A 19,676-nucleotide genomic window follows, 5' to 3' on the forward strand; every position below is an offset into this window, starting at 1 on the left:
CAGCTGGTGTCAAAAGATTAGGAGGCTCCAGAAAGTTCTTTATTTGGACGATACGATAATGTTTCAGCCAGTGTATATGGAAATGATCATGGCTAGAGGTAATAATAATCCCAGTTCTGTCTATAAAGCAAGTGCTGGTGGGAACAGCCCTGCCCACGTGTCTGTGCACGTGCAGTATGTATAATGTGTATTTATGTACGCACGGGCAGCTCAGCAGTTACACTGCTGGCCTCTTCATTGCTGCCAATTCTGGCTCTGGGCTGGATAAGGAAAATTTCATTCCTAATTGTATTTAAAGGTGAGCTCCAAGGAGAATTTTTATTGGGATTTCACTGTGAAATTAAATCCACATGTAGTTCATAGCCTTAGCAATATCATACTTTAAGCCTTAAAGAATTTAAAAGCAGTATAATAATTTTTAACCTTTTAGAGCCTTTTTTTTAAGATTCAGGGAGCCTGGGTAGTCTAAAAGATTATGTATTTAATAAAGCTGAAAATATTTCAATGTTTTGGAAAAAAAAGATTCATTCTTACAAGAGGACTTGTTCTAGGTAGTTGAATGAAGGGTAATGAAATCAGATCTCTTCTTAAATCTGTTATTTGTTTAATATTTCAGAAAATCAACTCACCTGAATTCTGTAGTCCCAGATAAAGTGCTTTGGAATCACTGTATTAAAAATGTATTAACTTGTATTCCCCAACATGGTCCTCCTCCACTATGGCACATCTCCTTGTTCCAAACCTTCCTCTGGGTCAGAGGCCTGTGGTTCCTGAAGGCTGGTCTTATCAGTAAGAGGGGGGCATTGAGTCCCGTGGCCTTTTCAGTGTCCTTTGTCACCCTGTCCAGCAGCAAGCCCACCCAGGTGTGCACAGCAGGCCGATGTTCCCATCTCGGGCACGTGCCGTGTCGATAAGCTGTGATGCAATGCCTGCATCAAAACCACTTCACCAGAGGAAACCGAGAATATTTCACAGCGTAACAACTGGGTAAGTGCTGAGGTGGCCACTTACTTGATGACAGTTTTTTCTGTATTCATGGGGTTTTTTGGATTTTTTTTTTAGAGCTCAAGGTAGACATCTTAACAGTTGTAAGATTTCTGCTGCCTCTTCCACAAAGAAATGCACTCCCAGAAACTTTTACTATTTCTTAGAAGCAAAACACACTCGGAGACATAAATACTGCTAGGAAAGGCCCCTCCATGATCTTCAGTAAATCCAACAAAGAATATAAGAGGGGGAAAGAAAAGGAAACAAAAATGAAGAAACAGAAATAGGCATGGTAAATGAAATAATACTGTTGTTTTGTTCAATGGAATAAATTTACTAATGTATTTAGTCATGAAGAGGAAACAGCTGTCTCTAGGTAGACATTTTAGTGTCAGGATGATGTTAGCTGGGGCTAAAGGTTGTAGGATAATTTTTTTAAATACACAGTCCAATTTTCTTGAGGGAGTTCCCTTTAATTTGCTGCATGAACTCAGGATCTAGCAGCACCCTGAAATGCAGATAGCCTGCCAAGCTTTTTGAGATTGCTTCCTCCCTCTATTTTCAACAAACTTTACCCTAAAAAGTGTGTTGCGTGGTTATAGGTGAGATCTTGTAAAAAACGTTCAATTTTGTTTTACCACATGGAAAATGACAAAAGACTTAGGAATGGTGGTGTACATCAAGGCATGTGGGCATTGAAGCTTGGATTGCTGCTTTTTCTTTTCCTGGAAAAGTATGTAAAACCAATTTGTACATCCCATCCCGGCCTCCCATCCCTGTGTTAACTTCTTTGCAGACATGAATTAGAAATAAAATGCTGCATTTCTGGTACTGCGCTGCACAGCAGCTCAAGGGCATCCAGCCTGCACACTCAAACCACAGCTGTTGGTCCCTGCCTTCAGGCTTCATGTCCAGCTTCTTGTGGGGCTCAGTGTATGGTGGGAAGGGGAAAAGCAATGTTCAGGGGTTAGTGAAGATCTGGATCTGGGGAGAGTGCTTTTGCTAAGAAAAACCAGCTCTTACTCCAGTGTGGCAGCACAGAGTGTACGAACGCTCACTCTTCTCTGTGGAGTTTGCCCTGCCCTCTTTGGAAGGGCTTCATGGAGGTGGCGGCTGCCTTCAAGGGCAGAAGTGGTTCTGTGGTCACATGGTCACAGCCTGCAGGTTTTACCTGCCACTTCAAATTATAGAAATGAACTTGTATTACAATGAGAAAGACAGAGGCAGCTCATGGGCTGTAACCACAAATGTGATTTTGGGTCGTTTCTTTTGTGTAACAGCTCCTTTGCCTGGAGAAATGGATGCAACTTCAAAAAGTTAAGATCTCTTGTGAGAAAGAACCAAATGCATTAAGAATCAATACATTGACAGCTCCGTCTGTGGTGGGAGCTGCTCAGGAGCCCTGCTGGAAACTGCTGTAATTAGAGCCGCTGAGAGTTTCAGGGCCACCACAGGGTGACAGCCACACTGGGTGTGAAGGGATGTGTGTGGCTGTGCAAGAGGTGCAGCTTCCTTTGGATATTTAGCTTCTGTAGGTTTCTTCAACTTGGCAAATCTTCTAACAATTTTCCTCCGTTCTGCTAGGGTAAGGACTTCCATGCTCTGAAAAAACAGTCTCTATGTTCAGTATACACATCAAATGATCAAAGGGAGAAGGCAAAAGCTAGAGAAGGCAGGAGCCCTCCCCTTGGTGTAGCACTCCCCTCTTGGAGTGCAGTTTATGCCAGGGAGCAGCTGTAAATCTATCCAGTGGGAGGAAGGGACAGAAGGGGGCCAGCTTGACTTGACACTCCTGGGGGGATCCTCTCCTTTTTTGTTCTATGCAGGTTATAGTGTAAAGAGATAATGTGCATACAAGTTCTATTAAGTTGTCTTTAAGGAAAAAAAAACCCAGGAACTGCTAACATTTGGCATTAAAAAGCCTACTCCACCCCTAAATCTGAAGATGAGTTATTATCTGAACCAGATTTCCACAAGGCTCATCTCTGCACTAAGCCAGAGGCTCTCCATCATTTTAATCATGGGCTGTGTTTGCTTTTTGATCTAAGCCATACTGAACTTCACAGGAAACATGTCAGAGGCAGCAAAGCCTAAGGCAATAAAGTCTGCCCAATGAAAAAGAAAATCCTTCTGTCTGATTTGCCTAGTCTTCCAGATGCCTAGAATTATAACTGAAGAGAGATTTTCTAGATAAAAAATCCATGGCCCATTAGTGAGAAATTTACTAGAAATAGTAGAAATAAAATTGCATAAAGGTATTTTTGAATTCCTAAATATTCCCCATAGTTCAAGGAAAGGATGTGATTCTTCCAGGAGTTAAGCATTCCTTTTTATCAGAGTATTACAGACAATAATTCCTACACAGATCATAGTATCTTCAAACAGAAGGCCAAACTACTACCTCAGCTGCCGACAAACATGGAGAGTTGTATATAGCTAGATATGCACTGGTGTGCAAATGCAAATACATTTACGACTGTGAATCACAGCAATTTGTTCTTTTTAAATGTAGGGTATAGGTGGCTGGGAATAAGTGATACAAAACAGCACAGGACAAGAGCTGCCTATGCCTGATCTTTCTGATTTTCAACAGCCTTAAATAATTTTTACAGTGTTGTTTTGAGGCAAACAAATCAACATGGTTATCCCTAGTTTTTCAGCTGGAGATACATAGCAGCACCTGCTGTGAGGGTGTTTTCTGTGGCTGCTCTAGCAATTCAGATGAAAGAAGGAGAACTCAAATATTGGTCAATTTCATACTTCTACATGCTTATCCACTAGCAATCCATTACCTCTAAGCTGATGCCACATCCTACATTAACTGCAAGCCAGACTAATTTCAGCATTACAGTGAATTTTGCAGAAGTAATAGCCAGAGATGATAAACCTGTATGGAAACCCCCCACAGCCTCAAAAGGTCTAACATTTGTCTGTGGGGCTCTCTGGTCCTCTAGACCTTGGGGCTTCCCCAAGTCTCGCAGCTGATTTCTCCGGGTGTGGGGCTGCCCTTTTTTAACCTCATAGCACAGCAGTGTTTACATGGTACTTTTGCTGACTTGAACAAACATCTGTCTTCTACTAGACTCAAGTGTCTGTGACCACGTGAACAAAAAATAACGTAATGCATCTTCTATTGTTAAGAAACAATATTATTCCTTTTATACCAGTTCTAGTACTGGCAGTTTTGTTTCTGCTTACTCATTTCCTCATTGATAAACTAAGTTATCTGCTAGTCATCAGTCCCTTAAACTGCTCAGCATTTTAAGAACAACATTGAAATGGTAAAGGGGCATTTTTGATCCACTGCATCAGGGTTATCCTTCCTTAATCTGGAAGGTGAACTGGAAAAAATACCCTTGGGGCATCTGTAAGAATGCACTTTCAATTCTTGACAGAGAGGGCTACTTGCTTCAACTTGCAGATCAAAATCTTCATTTTAGAGCTGGCCTCAGAAGTTTCCATCGACAGTGGGCTAAGTCATAAATGAATACTTAGTCTAAACAGTCACAGCACAAGGATAAGATTTCCTGAGGTGAGCACGAATAGTGAAACACCAACCTCGCTATTAATTGTGCATGAGCTAACACCCATTTTGCTAATGAGCCTTCAGAAGGCAGCCGAAATACCCGGGGTGTGAAGAAAATCTGTCAAATATGTGGGCTTCTTGAAAATTCAAATGAGGATACAGTGATCTGTGTGCAGAGAAGGGAATCAGAAGCCCAGTGTGTCGTCCAAACTGTCTGGAGAGCCAACAGCCGCTTTAAGCAGGAGCTTTAACTGTCTAGAAGCCTCATCTAGACTGCAGAAGTGAAGGCCTCACCCTCACTGAACTCCAGAGGAAAAGGCACTGATGGTGTTGTTTAATTGTACCATTCTTAGTATGTTTCATTACCTGAATGTGCAGCTACACCCCAGCTATGATGAAACAGATACCACACATTTAAAAAACATAATGTAGAACCTGTGTTCTGAAAAAGTCAAAAGACAGCAATGCTACAATGCACAAAAGTTTATTTTTTTTCTTTTCTGAAGGCAAAATATAATAGAACCTAACATCAATGTATTTTGTACAACAAAACAGTTTTTATATGAGAACAGACAATCCATGAAGAGTTTTTAAGTCTTACAACTGCTTCCCTTTTTTATCATGCTTTCTTGTGGTCAACAAAAAGTTGAAGACGTCATGGCAGTCAGTCAGCAGGCATGCTCCCTCAGATCCTTGTCAGCTGGTGCCACAGGCTGGAGGGCAGGATACTTTCTACTTTTTCCATCACAAAATTTAAAGGGGCAAAGAGGGTGCTGAGAAACTGCAAAGAAATCAGATACGCATTCAGATCAAAATCCAGGAGACAATACATCTCAAGAGAAAGCTGTCCAATATGTAAGATATTCTTGCTGTGTTCTTCTGTAAAATCCTCCAGCATTATAAAAATGACATAATTCACACATAAAGACTTTCAAATTCTTGAAGCTTGCAAATAACGGAGATTTCTGGATTTTGCAGTAAAGAAAACAAGAGCCCCATTTTTACAAAGATCAAAGTGATGAACTACAGAAGTTTTCACACCATCTCACATCCCAGATTGAAGCTCATACTGAAGCCACTAAAAGCTCAACCAAAACCTACTGAAGACAGAGAGAGGCTTTTTCCCAACAGGGGTCTGCCAGACCGCCTCATAGAGACAAAAAGCATGTCTTGAAATTCAGGTTTAAAATGGTTCAGAGTTATCTACAGATCTGCACTGAGGCATCACTAACTCTAATTTATCCTACCATACTCTGCATCACCAACTAAAATTTACCATAACACCCTCTCTATATTACAGAACATAACATTCAAAGAGACTTCAATATGTTAGTGTTCAGACAGGCATATGAAAAAAAATCAAGATGGAGAATGTTTTATCACAGGAAAAAATACTGGCAGCTACATGTCGCAGAACTCAGGTATTCAGAGCAGTCCTGAAATACATACTGAAATACATATTAATTTTAATTAATTATTCATACATTTGAGAAAAACATATTAACCATGATTTACATTGCCTGTAATTCAACTCTACACATTACATACACTTATGCTGGGGCCCTACATGTGTATGAGAGAGTACAGCATTTAGGATGCTTATGCATTTTAAAGGCGACAGTAAACACTCCAATTCTTTTTTTTTTTTGCCTCTTGGATGTGTTTGCAAACAATGCAGACACTACACCATGGACAACTTGTGCATCATGGGAAAACCAAGTAACACCACCTCCGGTAATGTCATTCTGTCGTAAGCACAGGTTGAAGGAAAAACTAACTGAAGCAGAACAGATATTTCAGTTCTGGTGCTAAAGGTCAAGCTGTATAACATGAGCCACAGCTGAATCAATGAAACACTGACTTACCTAATCTTAGAGACTGCTCTTTCTGTTTCAAGTGGCTTAGCCCAAGGAGAAGCATTCTCTCTAGGTTAAGCTCTGAAGTGCTAAAATAAATATGTTCCTTTAACTCTGGAAAATGCAAAAGGCTCTTCAGATGATATCATCTGCTATTTGAGCAGCACTTGATTTATGTGGTAAGCTTGTACCGTCACATCTACTTGAATAGAACTCAGCTTTGTAACTAGTGCAAATTACATACTGGTTAAATCAATGAAATAAGAGTAATTTGCCTGACTTTTATTGCAATTCATTGGAATTTTGCTGCTCAAGTAGTTGATTGTATTCTATAAAAACTCAGCAAATTATCTGCAGCTTGAAACAAGCCAAGTTCTTCTACACCTGGAAAATCAACTGGTCTACAAAATACATTTTAACTCATGGATACCAAAACCTGACTTCCATAAAGTCCAAGCAACACCTTTGCTGACAAAAAGTTGAGGATGCCGCCTACTCTCTTGTGCAAGGTGATGTAAATAGTCTCTGTGCTGGGGCTGTCTGGCCTTTGGAATGCTCCTGGTGCTCTTTTCCTCAGAAGCAGATGCCTATCCAGCTTGTTGGAAGCACCCAAGAGAGCTTAGTCAGCATGATACACACAGAGGCTGCTTCTTAGCGTTTGGTTCTGGGATTTTTTAAACTGCTTTGCACTTCCCTTTGACTCTGTCTTTTTCCAGAGAGATTTAAAACAAAACAAAACAAAACAAAACAACAACAACAACAACAAAAAAAGCACCAGCAGTAGAGTCAGAATTCAGGGTGGCAGAAGGGGTGATAGGAAACCTGTTTTCTATTATTTGGTGTTTGAAAAGAAAACAGTCAGCCTGGATATTTCAAAGCTGGCAGAAAGCAGCTTTCTGGTAGCACCTTCTGAATAGTGCCATTTGATTCATATATATATATATATATATGTAGAAGTCTCTTTCCAAGTTTTTGCACAGTGTGATTGGTGTTTTCATGGAGAAACTGACTACTCAGTGCACGGTCCTGGTAATTGGATTCACGTGTTCCCTGCCCCAGCATCTGTAGAGGTCCAAGCACATGAAATACTTCCCAGGGCAAACTCACCTGCTGAACTGAGGTCACATCCACCACACAAGAAATATTGAGACACATCATGTGAGTGATCTCAGGCAAACAAAGGAATGAAATCAGAAAAATTAGTCTTTCTGAAGTTTGCCTCATTTTAAAAAATTTAACTAGGCAGTGCACTTTTAGGTATGTCTGTTGACTCAAATTATATAGTGACCTCTGTGTTAATATATCTCTCAATTTTATTTAAGATATATTGTTATTGTTACATAAGACATAAGACATATTGTTACATAAGACCCATGTTACAAAAGACCCTGCACGTACATATTTTTAATGACTTCCCAGGTATTGTTAAATTTCTGCATGCTAAAGAAAGAAATTCGATACTAGCAACAGTGGCCTGGCAATTTTATCCAAGCCATGTAATCAGAAATTTGTTCTGCCTATATTGATTTCTTAATTGATTTCCATAAGCCTTTTGTTAGAAAGACCAGCAAAAACGAAAAGCACAAGCCAGGAAAAGGCTTCTTCCTAGCCAAGAGAAAATGCTAATCTGTTCTGATCTACTGTTAATTTAAGGTTACTTAGTCTGACAAATTATCAAGGTAGAACTGGATTATTTCAATTTCATGATGGAAGAGTAAAATTTACTTCCAGGTACAACATAATGTGCATGCATGCACAGTTTCACAATGTAATATAGCACCATCATAATGACTACCAAGCAGACAGGAATATGTAATTCCATGAACACAGCCACAGAAACAGCACATTCATCTTTGAGCTATTTAGGGAATTAGTTACTTAGGAAATTATCTTCCCTAAAACTAAAAGAGAAGAATCAACCTTTTCTATTCTGTCCTGACACAGCTGCATTTCAAAGAGATGTCTGCCACGATTTTCTTCAGTCTCATGCACGTGGGACATTTTTCCCAGAGAAGACAACAAAAAGGCTGCCTGAATCAAAGCCTTTTTATGAGCTACTAAATCCATGTCACAGGCTCTTAAATTCCCATGAAAAAACCCTTCAGTTGCTGCATGGCTTATGAAGATCAAGATATAGCTGAATCAAGCCATAATACATGTTAATTGACATAGTAACTTCATCCATAAAGGTTTGAAGATCTTGAGTTATTTTGCCATCCTTATGCACAAAAAGTAGCTCATGCTTCAATTCTATTTGTCTGTGCTTACTAACCAGAAGCTTTACTTGCTCTGATATGCAGAACTGAATAACCTCCTACAGAGCCTTGGGGTATCTATCTTAATATTAACACCAATGGCAGCTGCACTTACACATCAGGGAACTAGATCCTTCTGGTCTCATTCTACTCACCAAATGGCTTTAGAACCTGCAAGCTCCAGACCTTGGAGAAACAATTACCAACATGCCACCAAGTGTAACTTCCATTATCTCTCTCTGCAATCCAGTCAGCAACCAAAGCCAGGTGATTTAAGCCCATGAAAGCAGTCTACCGATTTTCCCCAACTCCAGTAGCTCACTGCCTTTGGCAGGAGAACTAAGTACAAAATCTCATAATGCTGCCGGCATATAGTCTTTGTTCTGGATACAATGCTGATAAACACAGGAACAAGGCTAACAGGGACAGATTTGGGATCTGCAACTGTGAAGGTATCAGAAAACTGAACATTTGATTGAAAGAGCCAAACAAGGGTCATTCATTTCAATAACTTCAGTAACTAAGGAACAGGGAAAAAAAAAAAAAAACAAAAACCACTGAATACAAGAAAAGCTTCACAGAGAAGTTTATGCTCATATGCCCAAGTTAAACATTTACTGTCTACTTAACACTGACATACATACTCCAGAAACAAGGAGGAGTAATAATATTTCAGGTACATTTCAGCATCTTTTGCTGAGAGAATAGGTATCATCTGCTACAACTAATCTTATTTTCTGTTTTCTAGAGCTAATGAAAGAAAATTCTTGTTGCATGAACCGTTGCTGTACCAGACTTCTATCACTCACAGGCCTGGGTTAACAGAAGACCCAGGTCACCTGCAAAGGGAGTCTCTTGCCCTTTGCAAAAGGGTTTGAAAGAGTACTGACAATCTGGAATTTGCCAAAATTCAGCCTGGCCTCCTCCACCCCACTCCTTATACCCCCAAATCAAAAGTATCAAACACATTAAAAACAAAGCCAAGAGGCCAGTTTGGAAACATGAGACCTAGAACAGAGACAAATATTTTTGAGAAAATATATTTCAATGGAAGATATTCAGTATTTACTGGAAAAGGAATTATTTACTATCCTAGAGCTTTTCCGTTAGTGGATTTTTCATCTCCTAGCATGCTGGAGCAGTGATGTTCTTGGTTTTGCAAAGAAAAAAGTTTAACTTAGAATAATTCATGGCTCTTCCCCCTCATCCTCCAAAATTTATTAATCCTTGGTGGAGTGAAAAAGCAGAATTAGGAGAGACTTCTCTGGATGTAGTTCAGGAAAGTTATGAGGGAACTATTGAGACTACTTCCTCCTTGGCAGTTCAGGGAAAAAACCCAGAAATTTGTCCTGGTTAACAGTACACTGTATCTCTGCTCTTACTGAGAGTTTCTATTGCTTGGGAAATCACAGCAGCCATTGTGACTCTACACAAAATAGAGGGGTTCTGCAAACTGTTGTTAGTTTATTTTAGTGGATTATATATGAAAATACAGATATTCACTTCTCCCACCAAGCCCTTTTTTTTGACAAAATCCCAAGACATCAAACCTAACAAGAGAGCCATATAAACCAGAGAAGACAAACAGCCGTGTCCTACTGATTAGCAACCTGGACAGTAGTGCAGGTGTCCCCCTGCTCAGATGTGGACTGATGCTTCTCAATATGCAGATATTTAACACCTGGCAGTATTTAGCTCAGCTCTTCCTGCACTGGTGTATTTATCTACCAGAAGGGAGCAGCAGCAGAGAATACTCACAGCTTTTGCGAAGACCCCCATAAGCTCTGGAAATTGATGTGTCAGGAGGGCGAGCATGGCTGTGAAAGAACAGAGTCCAGCAGTGAAGAGAATGAAGAAGGGAAGCTCTTTCTTGGGATAAACTGAAACCTCATGAAATGCTGTAGAAAAAGATATGAGAAGGGGCAGGCATTATACATTGAAAAAAAATCAAAACACAACACCAACCAAAAACAAACCAACATCCTTAAATAGTTTAAACAACCGGAGACACACAAAGATGCTTTTGAATGACGAAAAGGATGGAAGGTCTGGTACATCTAAGGACATTATTGTTGTGTCCATTGTCTCTGCCAAGTAATTCTCTCTAAAGATCTTATTTCTGGTTTACTCTGGCATTACTTTTGTCTACCTTGTGTCAACAGTAACTATACTGCAGCTCTGCAACAGCTAATCCCAGAAAACAGACTTAGATATAAAACAGCAATTTGTTTAATGTACATCATTAATTAAACCCCACGGCTGCACGTTTGTTAATGCTGATATACAGTGCAGAAATGAGCCTGGGAGCAGCAGTGAGCCCAACCATATGGAAGCATTGCTGCTGGCCAGTTAAAGCAGGCTGCAAAACTACAGCCTTTGTAACTGTAAATTCTAAGTGTTTCATCTGCAGAGCAAGAAAAATCATCCTAGAACTGGGACATAGATGCATATACTTTAAAACCTTGAAATTAAACGAACAATGAATTTTTAAGATGTTTGTTAATATACACTGACAGGAATATAGAAATTTCCTTGAATCTGGTATAAAAAATCCTGCACTGGACTTTGGAAAAAGCAGCACTGGGATGACTAAAAGGGTTAGAAGAGAATAATGATTATTTTACTGGAAGGATATATCTGCTAAATTTTTATGGCAGCTCAGATTCAAGGTGAAAATTCTTCAGGGTTGGCAGAAAGTCGGGTGGACTCTTACCTGTCTGTTTCACTCTTTCACTTTGTACTTTAGAGCTACAGTCAAGATAAATGCAAACTTTGAAACACTTTTTTCTCATATAGGACCAACCTCAAAGCTTCCCACATACTCAAATCCTATGGCAATTCATATATATGAAACACTACTCTTCCATTTTGCCTACTTTCTTCAGTGATCAGCTCTCATCTCTTTGTACGTGCAGACATAAACACAGGGTAATCCAGCAACATGGCAGGATAAAATCCACACCTGCATTCATCCACAGTGGAGTGGTTCTCAAAACCAAAAGCAGGGCTTCAGAAGGGTTTAAATTAAAATATTAAAAACTAAAAATATGTATGACTCTTAAGTCTGCTACTTTGATCAGTTAAAAATCCAAAAGTCAGGATAGATTACAACTTCTCTTTGATTTAAAATAAATGTAGAGATAGAAATACCAGAACATGGACTTTGTAAGTCCAGGATCTCTTGCACTTTTCTTGCACTGCCTTTTCACACAGACTCAGACCTGCTGCTTCAGTCTGTTATCCAGTCAGGGCAAAAGTTTTGTAACTGATATTTTTAATTTGGAGAGCCTATCAGATTATTGTGTTCGGATATAATTCCAGCTGACTCTCCCATCAAACACGCCCAATTGAAGGCTAAGGACAGGTATGCGAAACCCCTCTAACCCACCTGTGTCTGTCACGGTATTCTAAATCCTTCCCTCCTGGAACCCAGGAGATTTTGCAGTGAAAGGCATTTCCCATAACTGCCAGAGCAGAACACACTGCCTCATACACTGTTAAAGAGTCCCGCTGTTAGCTTGTAACATTTGACAAGAACGATTAGTTTTGCATCTAAAAAGAGAACAGCTGAGCTACTCTGCATGGCTTTGTCATTCCTAAATCTCCTGACACTCCACCCTCCCCAGCTCGGCATCCCTCTGAGTAAAGCAAGCAGAGCGCTCTGAGAGGTGTTGTTATAATTAGGATGATTATAATGGGGTGGGGAGATACTGTCAGTTGCCAAGGATTTCTGCGTAATATCAGCAAGAATGTGCTGTGAAGGAGAGACTTGCAATGAGTGGATTTTCGCTGTATTATTCTCACCTAATGTTTACTCATGGAGACTTATAAAAAGAGGCAACACCTTTTTCAGCCGAAACCAGAGAGGTTCTGAAGGAAAGACTACAAAGGGTGCAAATGCCCTCAAAACCAGCCTTCCCAGCAGAAGCAGACTTCATTTTACTTGTTCAAGAACAATTTTTTCTTTATTCCTTCTTTGGGAGAAAGGTGAGAGAAGAATCTTCTTCCTTAGATCGACTTTTATTTACCTCCTCTGCCCTGACCCTGCAAACTTGTGTGTGTTCCACCTGAGCTCACACAAAGTCCCACAGAGAGAACACATGTGGGAATGAAGTGTAACTGCAAGATTGGCTGCTTTGGCTCTTCCTCTGCATTCCTGTGCTTCACTGCATGCACTGCAATGAGTCTCATTAGCTTGGACTGCAACGCTTCTTGAGGGCTGGTCTCTCTTTATATCCATATCTGGGAACACTGCTGGCACGTTCCTAATGCATGCCATAAACCCACATAAAACTGATGGAGATGACTTCACATCAATCTCTTCAGAACAGTACACATTCCGTAATATGAAGAAAACCGTTTCTTGCTATTTAAGAACTGCTTTTTTGGAAAACATAAGCAGAGCCTGTCACAAGTACTAGCTGCAGTAATGATCCAGCTGTCCTCAAGCAAGTTGGATCCTGCCTTGGAATTTAAGCAGCTACTGTGTCTACCAAAGATTAACAAGGCTGTGACACTGTGCTTTTGGTTTGATGGGATGTTAACCTAGATGAAAGATCAGTGTCTTGGCAAGAGAGAATAGCAAGATCTAACTGATTTGGATGTCTTTTGTAATCTCCTTCCCTGTCTGTAAGCTGTCAAAAATAATAAATACAGCTAACTGTTATGAACTATGCTGAGGAGCTGCCTCTTGGACCATCACAGGAGCTCCAGAGTCTCACTGTCAATCTGGTTATTCTAATCCAGTGTACTCAATTTAAAAGACATCAAAGGAGACCGGTGCTGCAAGACTCAGGTAAACAATTCTTCAGTGTCAATCATAAGAAAAATGTTGAACATACATGGTAGTAGTTCTCTATCTGCAGTTTCTGTACAAATAGGGTAAGGGTAGAAAAGATGTCCTTTTTCCAGTGGATAGGGGATCATTCTGAAAGCTGGAAAGAAAACACAGACCATAAATTACTGTGAGTGTGGCAGTCACACTTAAAAATACTTGTGATTGTGAAAAACAAACATAGACAAAACATTTATATTCGGTTGCAGCATATAAATTGCTTCATGAAATGCCAAAACTGAAATCTACATTGAGCTTTTAATCACAGAAACGCCTATGATTATTTTTATTCTTGAGACAATGTTCATGAATGTCAGATGAGACCACATTACAAGGACATATAAAAATGTTTGCATAATCAAAGCCACAAATACTTCCAACTCCGTAGCCAAATTTACACATTTTATCTTGGGCTTTTAGGCTGCAGAATTTTTAAATTTCAGGGGAAATAGTGTATCTGATATAACAGGTATAGCCTGCAAAAATGCCCAGTCAAGCCTGTAAATTCAGACCATCAAGAATAAAATAAGTTTTTCATGGAAAAAATACACTACTTCTTTTTCCACCACACTCCAGTAAGCCAGGTAACATTGATGACATGAGCTCTGAGGACCAGTTTTCCAACAGAGTCATGTTTTCATTTTCTATTTGGCAATCAAAGATTAATCCTAAATTATTAAACCCAGGTTCCTCTCATGCATTCTTTTTAAATGCAGTGGGTCAAGTCAGGTTTCCAATATAAATCTTCCAGTCATGGATTAAATAATACTTATTTTTTTTTAAATTGAAAATAATAACAGGAAGGGAGGGAAATGGCTTACTAAATCTTGACGATGCTGATGTCACAGGGCATCTGAGTGTGGTTTATGGAAATATCAGAATACTTGACTGAAATACAGCTTTGCAATCAAGGCATCCTTTTCCATTATTCTATATATTATTTTCATTGTTAAAACGTCATCAACGTGTTATTCTCACTACTCCTATGAACATCAGTCACCGAAGCAATATTTTCCCCAACAGATGTCCTAGAAGCACTGTACACTTTAGTTGTTAGGTACAGCCCCCTGCCACACAATAACACTCCATTATCTCTCACTCACAAGGCAACTTAAGACTTTGTTTAAATACACACTCCCCCAATATTTTCAGCTGTGCACATTGCATTTAAAATTATGTTAGGTGTATTGTTTGTGAAATTTTATTATTGTATTTTTTCTTGATTGCTGCATTTAAAGCAGCAGTAAAGAAGGCAGAGATCCTGAAAGACTGTAAACCAACCTGGGCTGCAATGTCTTCAAGCATTAACCACCCCTCTCCATAGCAACCCAAGAAGCCAAGTACAAGTACAATAATCCAACCTTGAGTGTCTGTACAAAAACACATGTGGAATGATGTTCAATGCTCATTTCTTCTAAATCCGTAACACAAGCTTTCCCTTCCAATTTGGTTTAATATTGAAACAGACAATCAAGCTTCCTCTGCCTTACCCTAAGCCACAGTAATATTAGGATTTTAATAAAAATAAAATGGATGGTAAAGATGATATTTTTACAAAGCAAGTGAGAAATGTCTGGATAGATTTTACTCAATTTAAGCAGAAATGGTTGACATGAGACCATGGGATATTTACAACAAAACAGCTCTATTTGGCAATATTACCAGCCATGGAAGGAAGTGCTCTGGTTCATCTGGATCGGTTTGTTTCTACATAGGTACTTCTCTGCCTTACTCCTACGGTGTTATCTGATCCTATTTTACATTAATTGACTCTGGTAGCACAGAGGCAGTTTGCCACTCACGCATGTACTTGCTGCTAGAACTACTGAAGCGTTTGGGAACCCCTAGGCTTCTCTTCTTCATGCAAACGGTAGGAATTTTGACACAAGTTTAGAAACCAATAGTGACAAACCATCACCCCGGACACTTTTGAAACTTGGCTACACTTTGAAACTACAGACCTTCCATACAGAGAACCTGGCCCAAGCACAGTGGTGGCACTTGGGCTTTTATACTTGTACTACAAATAAAATGCCTACAAACACATAGAAAGAAAGCAAGGGCAACTGACCATGTATTACATGTAGACTGTTGGTTAAAACTAGTATTTAATTACATTTAATTCTCTGTCATGTCTTCACTGGTTTTCACTTAGTTATGCCGAAATGCCAAGATATGGGCCAAATGTTATGACTATTAGACTAGACACTGTGAAACAATTAAAACCCTTGGTTGTCTACATGTGTGAGCAAAATTTGAACAAAAGTTTTGAGGAGCTGTGCACTGTTTGTATTTTTCTGAAATCATTGTACAAAATGAATTATGGATTTTTCTGCAGATGTTATGTAATGATACTCATTTACATCTTTACAGGCTATTATACAGCTATTAGCTAATAAATGATGTGTTCAGACTGCTGAATGTGGAGATAATAAGAAAGGGAATGTAGTTAGATGAGAATTCCCTATGTTGCCTTCAGGCACAGGTGACTTGTTTCCTGTGTGGCAGGAGGACTGCAGGGCAGCCAGACTCCTGTGCCAAAACCAGGTCCTGGTACAAAGTCCTTTAGGGGCTCCCAGCCTGACAAAGCAAAAGAAGATCTGTCCATGATTCCCTGCAAAATACTGCTTTTACTGATGGAATAATGAACCCTGGGCTAAAGGACTTCTGCAATAATCCAGAAGAGAAGGAACACGGCGTAAAAGCAAATCACTGAAAATAAGGCACTGGGAAAGAACCTATGACAGGGGAAATAATAGACTGGGAGAAATAATGGAAGAAGAGCTAGCAGATGTGACAGAGAACAATGCAGCAGAGCAAACCCCAGTCACCACTGGTATGGATTACTGAGCAAGGTGTTCTATGCACCTAAAAATAAAACCAGTGCTTCCTCAGGGAGCCTACATTGAAAATTAGGCAAGTTCAGGTCATTTCATACTGTAATTGAGACTGTAAATTACTTTTACACTGGAGGTATAAACTACGTTTCTATAGGAATTATCATGGTAACAAAAAATCTTTTCTATCAAAGCTAAATGAGGACAAAAAACAGTGAAACACACACACAAAAGAGTTGGTATAATAACATATAGAGGAAGAAAAAGAGCAGAATAAAGCAGAGCAGAAACAGGTAACCAGATTACATAAAGGAAAAAACTGCTTCAGACAGTTTTTTCTTCAGACAAAGACAGGATAAGATACATTAGAAGGTTAGTATATGACCTTTGGAAATCATATACTCCAACCTCCCACTCAAAGCAGGGTCATTTCCAAGTTAGACTGGATTGCTCTGAACTATGTCAAGCTGAGCTCTGACTATCTCTGCTGCTGGAGATCCCACAGATCCCTCTCACTGTGAAAATATGTTTCTTAGGTCTGGATTAAATTTATCTGGTTTGAATTTGTGTGTATTTCTTCTGGTCTTTATGCTGGGCCATTCTGTGAAGACTGTGATTCTCTCTTCCATATCATCTCTCTGTTGGGTGGTGGAAAACAGCAATTGGATCATCTCTTCACTCACAATAAGACTTCTCCAAGTTGAACAAAACCAGCTTCCTCAGCATTTTATCCTATATCACATATTCCAGTCCCCTATGCATCCCAGTCATCTTTCACTGAATTCATTCCAGTTTGTCAGTTTTAAAACAGTCATACAATACAGTACTGCTTTATATCACACATTAATATATACCTTTCTATAAAGCATACTCAAAATTTCCAAATATCAAAGCATTCAAAGAATCACAAAATGGTGTGGTTTGGAAGAGACCTTTAAAGATAATCTAATTCCAACTCCACTGCCATGAACAGGGACACCTTTCACTAGACCAAGCTGCTTGAAACCCCATCCAACCTGGTCTTGAACACCTGGAGGGATGGCACATCCACAACTTCTCTGGGCAACAAGTTCCAGTGCCTCACAACCCCCTTATTGCAAAACATTTTTTGTTTACGTCCAATCTGAACATACTCTCAACTTGAAACTATTCATTCAAATAATGACAAACAAATCTCTACAACCCTGAAACTAAGTAAGCTGAATTATTATCTCCTTATCCATGAGCAAGAAAATATGTCTCAATGAAGTTGGGAAATTTTGTTCAGTATCACACAGCAAACAATACAAAACTTCAAACCCCTTTTACTTATTAAATGAAGTTTGTGTTTTCAGTTCAGATTTCAAATACTTTCAGGATAGTGAGGATGTAACTGTGTCCAAAATTCTCACATATTATGCTTAACAAAAACTATTACTTTTTTCATGACATTCAATAAAAATATTTTATTAACTCCTTTGTAAGAAAGAAGGATTACTTACTGCCTTCCCATGTACAGTGTAAGAGGTTCAATGCCCCCTCTACTCTTTTCCAGTGTTGAAGATGAAAGAAAGCATATGCTATTGCTTCACTGTCCCCTCTCTTCAGAATATGTTCAGGGGGCAGAATTAGACTTTTCATTTCTAGTAGATACTGAAAAAAAAAAAAGCAGAGCACAATTATTACAGAGTTAATACAAAACACAGAAGGCTGACTGCAGTTCTATAATGCACACAGAAAGGTCTATTTCCCTAAAGTACTTCTTCTCATAAGGTTTCATCAAATGTGTAACATCACCAACTGCACTTGAAGACAACTACTGAATTATTCCCAAAGACTAAGACATGCTGTCACATGGTTCTGCTCTACAGTAGTATGGAGACTACAGAGAAATTAAAAATGAGACACTTCTCTTATTGAAGGAGATTAAAAAAAATGGCTCAAAGCAGAAAATGGAATTTAATTGCAAGAGCTTTTTAATTAAAAATGTTTATAATAAAATGAAGATGACTTAAAGCATTTTGATGCACTAAGTCTTTCTATAAGGAAACATACAGCACTCATAGCTGGCACACAGGTCGCTGCGTTTACTGCATTGCCATTAACTGGTTGCAAGGTCTATGAATATGCAAGCCTGGCAGTCACCTAAAGATCTAAGAACAAGTTACCAAGCAAAAATGTTACATTATGTAACAAGTGCCCATTTTCCCAGGGTGGGGTAAAAGTATAAGTAAAAGTATAAGTAAAAGTAAAAGCATAGGACCTTTAAGCTCGCTACATGAAATAGTTGTTGAATGTGTCATTAAAATTAAACCCACAACCAATTTTCACAGAAAGTTTCCCCATAACTGGCTCCCCCCACCCAGCAGCAGCAGATGAAACACACCGAGGATTCATGACACAGGAAAAGATAGAGGTCTCAGACATTATTCAAGCAGGTGAGTTTTCCTCCCTCCTCAACCCACGAACTAGAGTTAACTAGACACACAACTAACACCAGTTCAGCAGACATCACTGGTGTTACTACATTCCAGTTAGTGGAGGGGAAAGAAACAGCAGAGGGTAAAGATACACCCCTTGTGGGCATCCTTTACAGGAAAAGGATTAACAGGGAACAAGCTGGTGAATCAGCTCCTGTTTGTCAGGAGGAGTTAACATTTCCCAGCTGTGTGCAGACTGCTCTTCCACAACACAGGGAAACTGTCACTCTCTTCCAGGATGCCCAAGATCCAACGTTCTCCCCACCAGGCTGTTCCAGTTAACACAAAAGGCAGCAGGTGAGTCAGGCCCTAACACAAGGATGGGAAAGGAAAGGCATGGCTGATCACTGGCAATGAAGGAGGGAGTGTGCAGCCCCTCCATTTCCCCCTGTGCTACAGCCTGGTCTGAAAGGAGGAGGACTGCAGGACCTAGGGACTGACAACTTCCTACTGCAAGCACCCATGAGGAGGCAACCCGGCACCGGAGGCGAAAGGGAGGCGCGGGTGGTGTCAACCTTGCACAACCCCTGATAAACGCTGACTTCTGTGAACAGGATGTGCTGGTGCAGGAAGGAAGGCAAAGGAAGGAGGTTCGAAAGTTAGCCTTGTGGAAAGGAAAAGGGCAGAGGGAAATGAGCACCAGTAGCATGATTTCGTGGAGGATGTCCTAAAGCATGTCACCCCTTTGTCTGAAGGAGCTGTCAAACAGGTAAAGATTGGGAGAGCTCACGACCGAAACAGAGGACTGTCAATTCTGGGGAATTAATAAATACCTCAGAGAGAAATCACATGTTTCTGATGTGGGTAACTATTAAAGGAAGAGAAACTGAATTAGCAGTGGGAGTAGTTGAGTGTGATACCTGGATTTTCCCTAAAGCCTTCCAGAAAAATCTGAGAGAACTGCAGAGCAGGTGGATTAATG

The 19,676-nt window shown here is 39.7% G+C and overlaps 1 protein-coding gene across 4 annotated transcripts in view; it reads right to left on the reverse strand.

Moving 5' to 3' along the window:
* Positions 1 to 4,981: 4,981 nt before the first annotated feature.
* Positions 4,982 to 19,676, reverse strand: part of ST7 (suppression of tumorigenicity 7) — a 141,193-nt gene continuing 126,498 nt past the window's right edge. For all 4 annotated transcript variants that reach the window (XM_040061972.2, XM_040061971.2, XM_040061973.2 and 1 more), the window contains exons 12-15: positions 17,777 to 17,927; positions 13,466 to 13,558; positions 10,383 to 10,522; positions 4,982 to 5,294 (exon numbers count right to left, since the gene is read on the reverse strand). In XM_040061972.2, coding sequence (XP_039917906.1) covers positions 5,199 to 5,294; positions 10,383 to 10,522; positions 13,466 to 13,558; positions 17,777 to 17,927 — 480 coding nt within the window. In that variant the 3' untranslated portion in view covers positions 4,982 to 5,198. The remainder of the gene's footprint in view (positions 5,295 to 10,382; positions 10,523 to 13,465; positions 13,559 to 17,776; positions 17,928 to 19,676) is intronic.

The sequence above is a fragment of the Hirundo rustica genome, chromosome 4, assembly GCF_015227805.2.
Source record: "Hirundo rustica isolate bHirRus1 chromosome 4, bHirRus1.pri.v3, whole genome shotgun sequence".
NCBI lineage: Eukaryota > Metazoa > Chordata > Aves > Passeriformes > Hirundinidae > Hirundo > Hirundo rustica.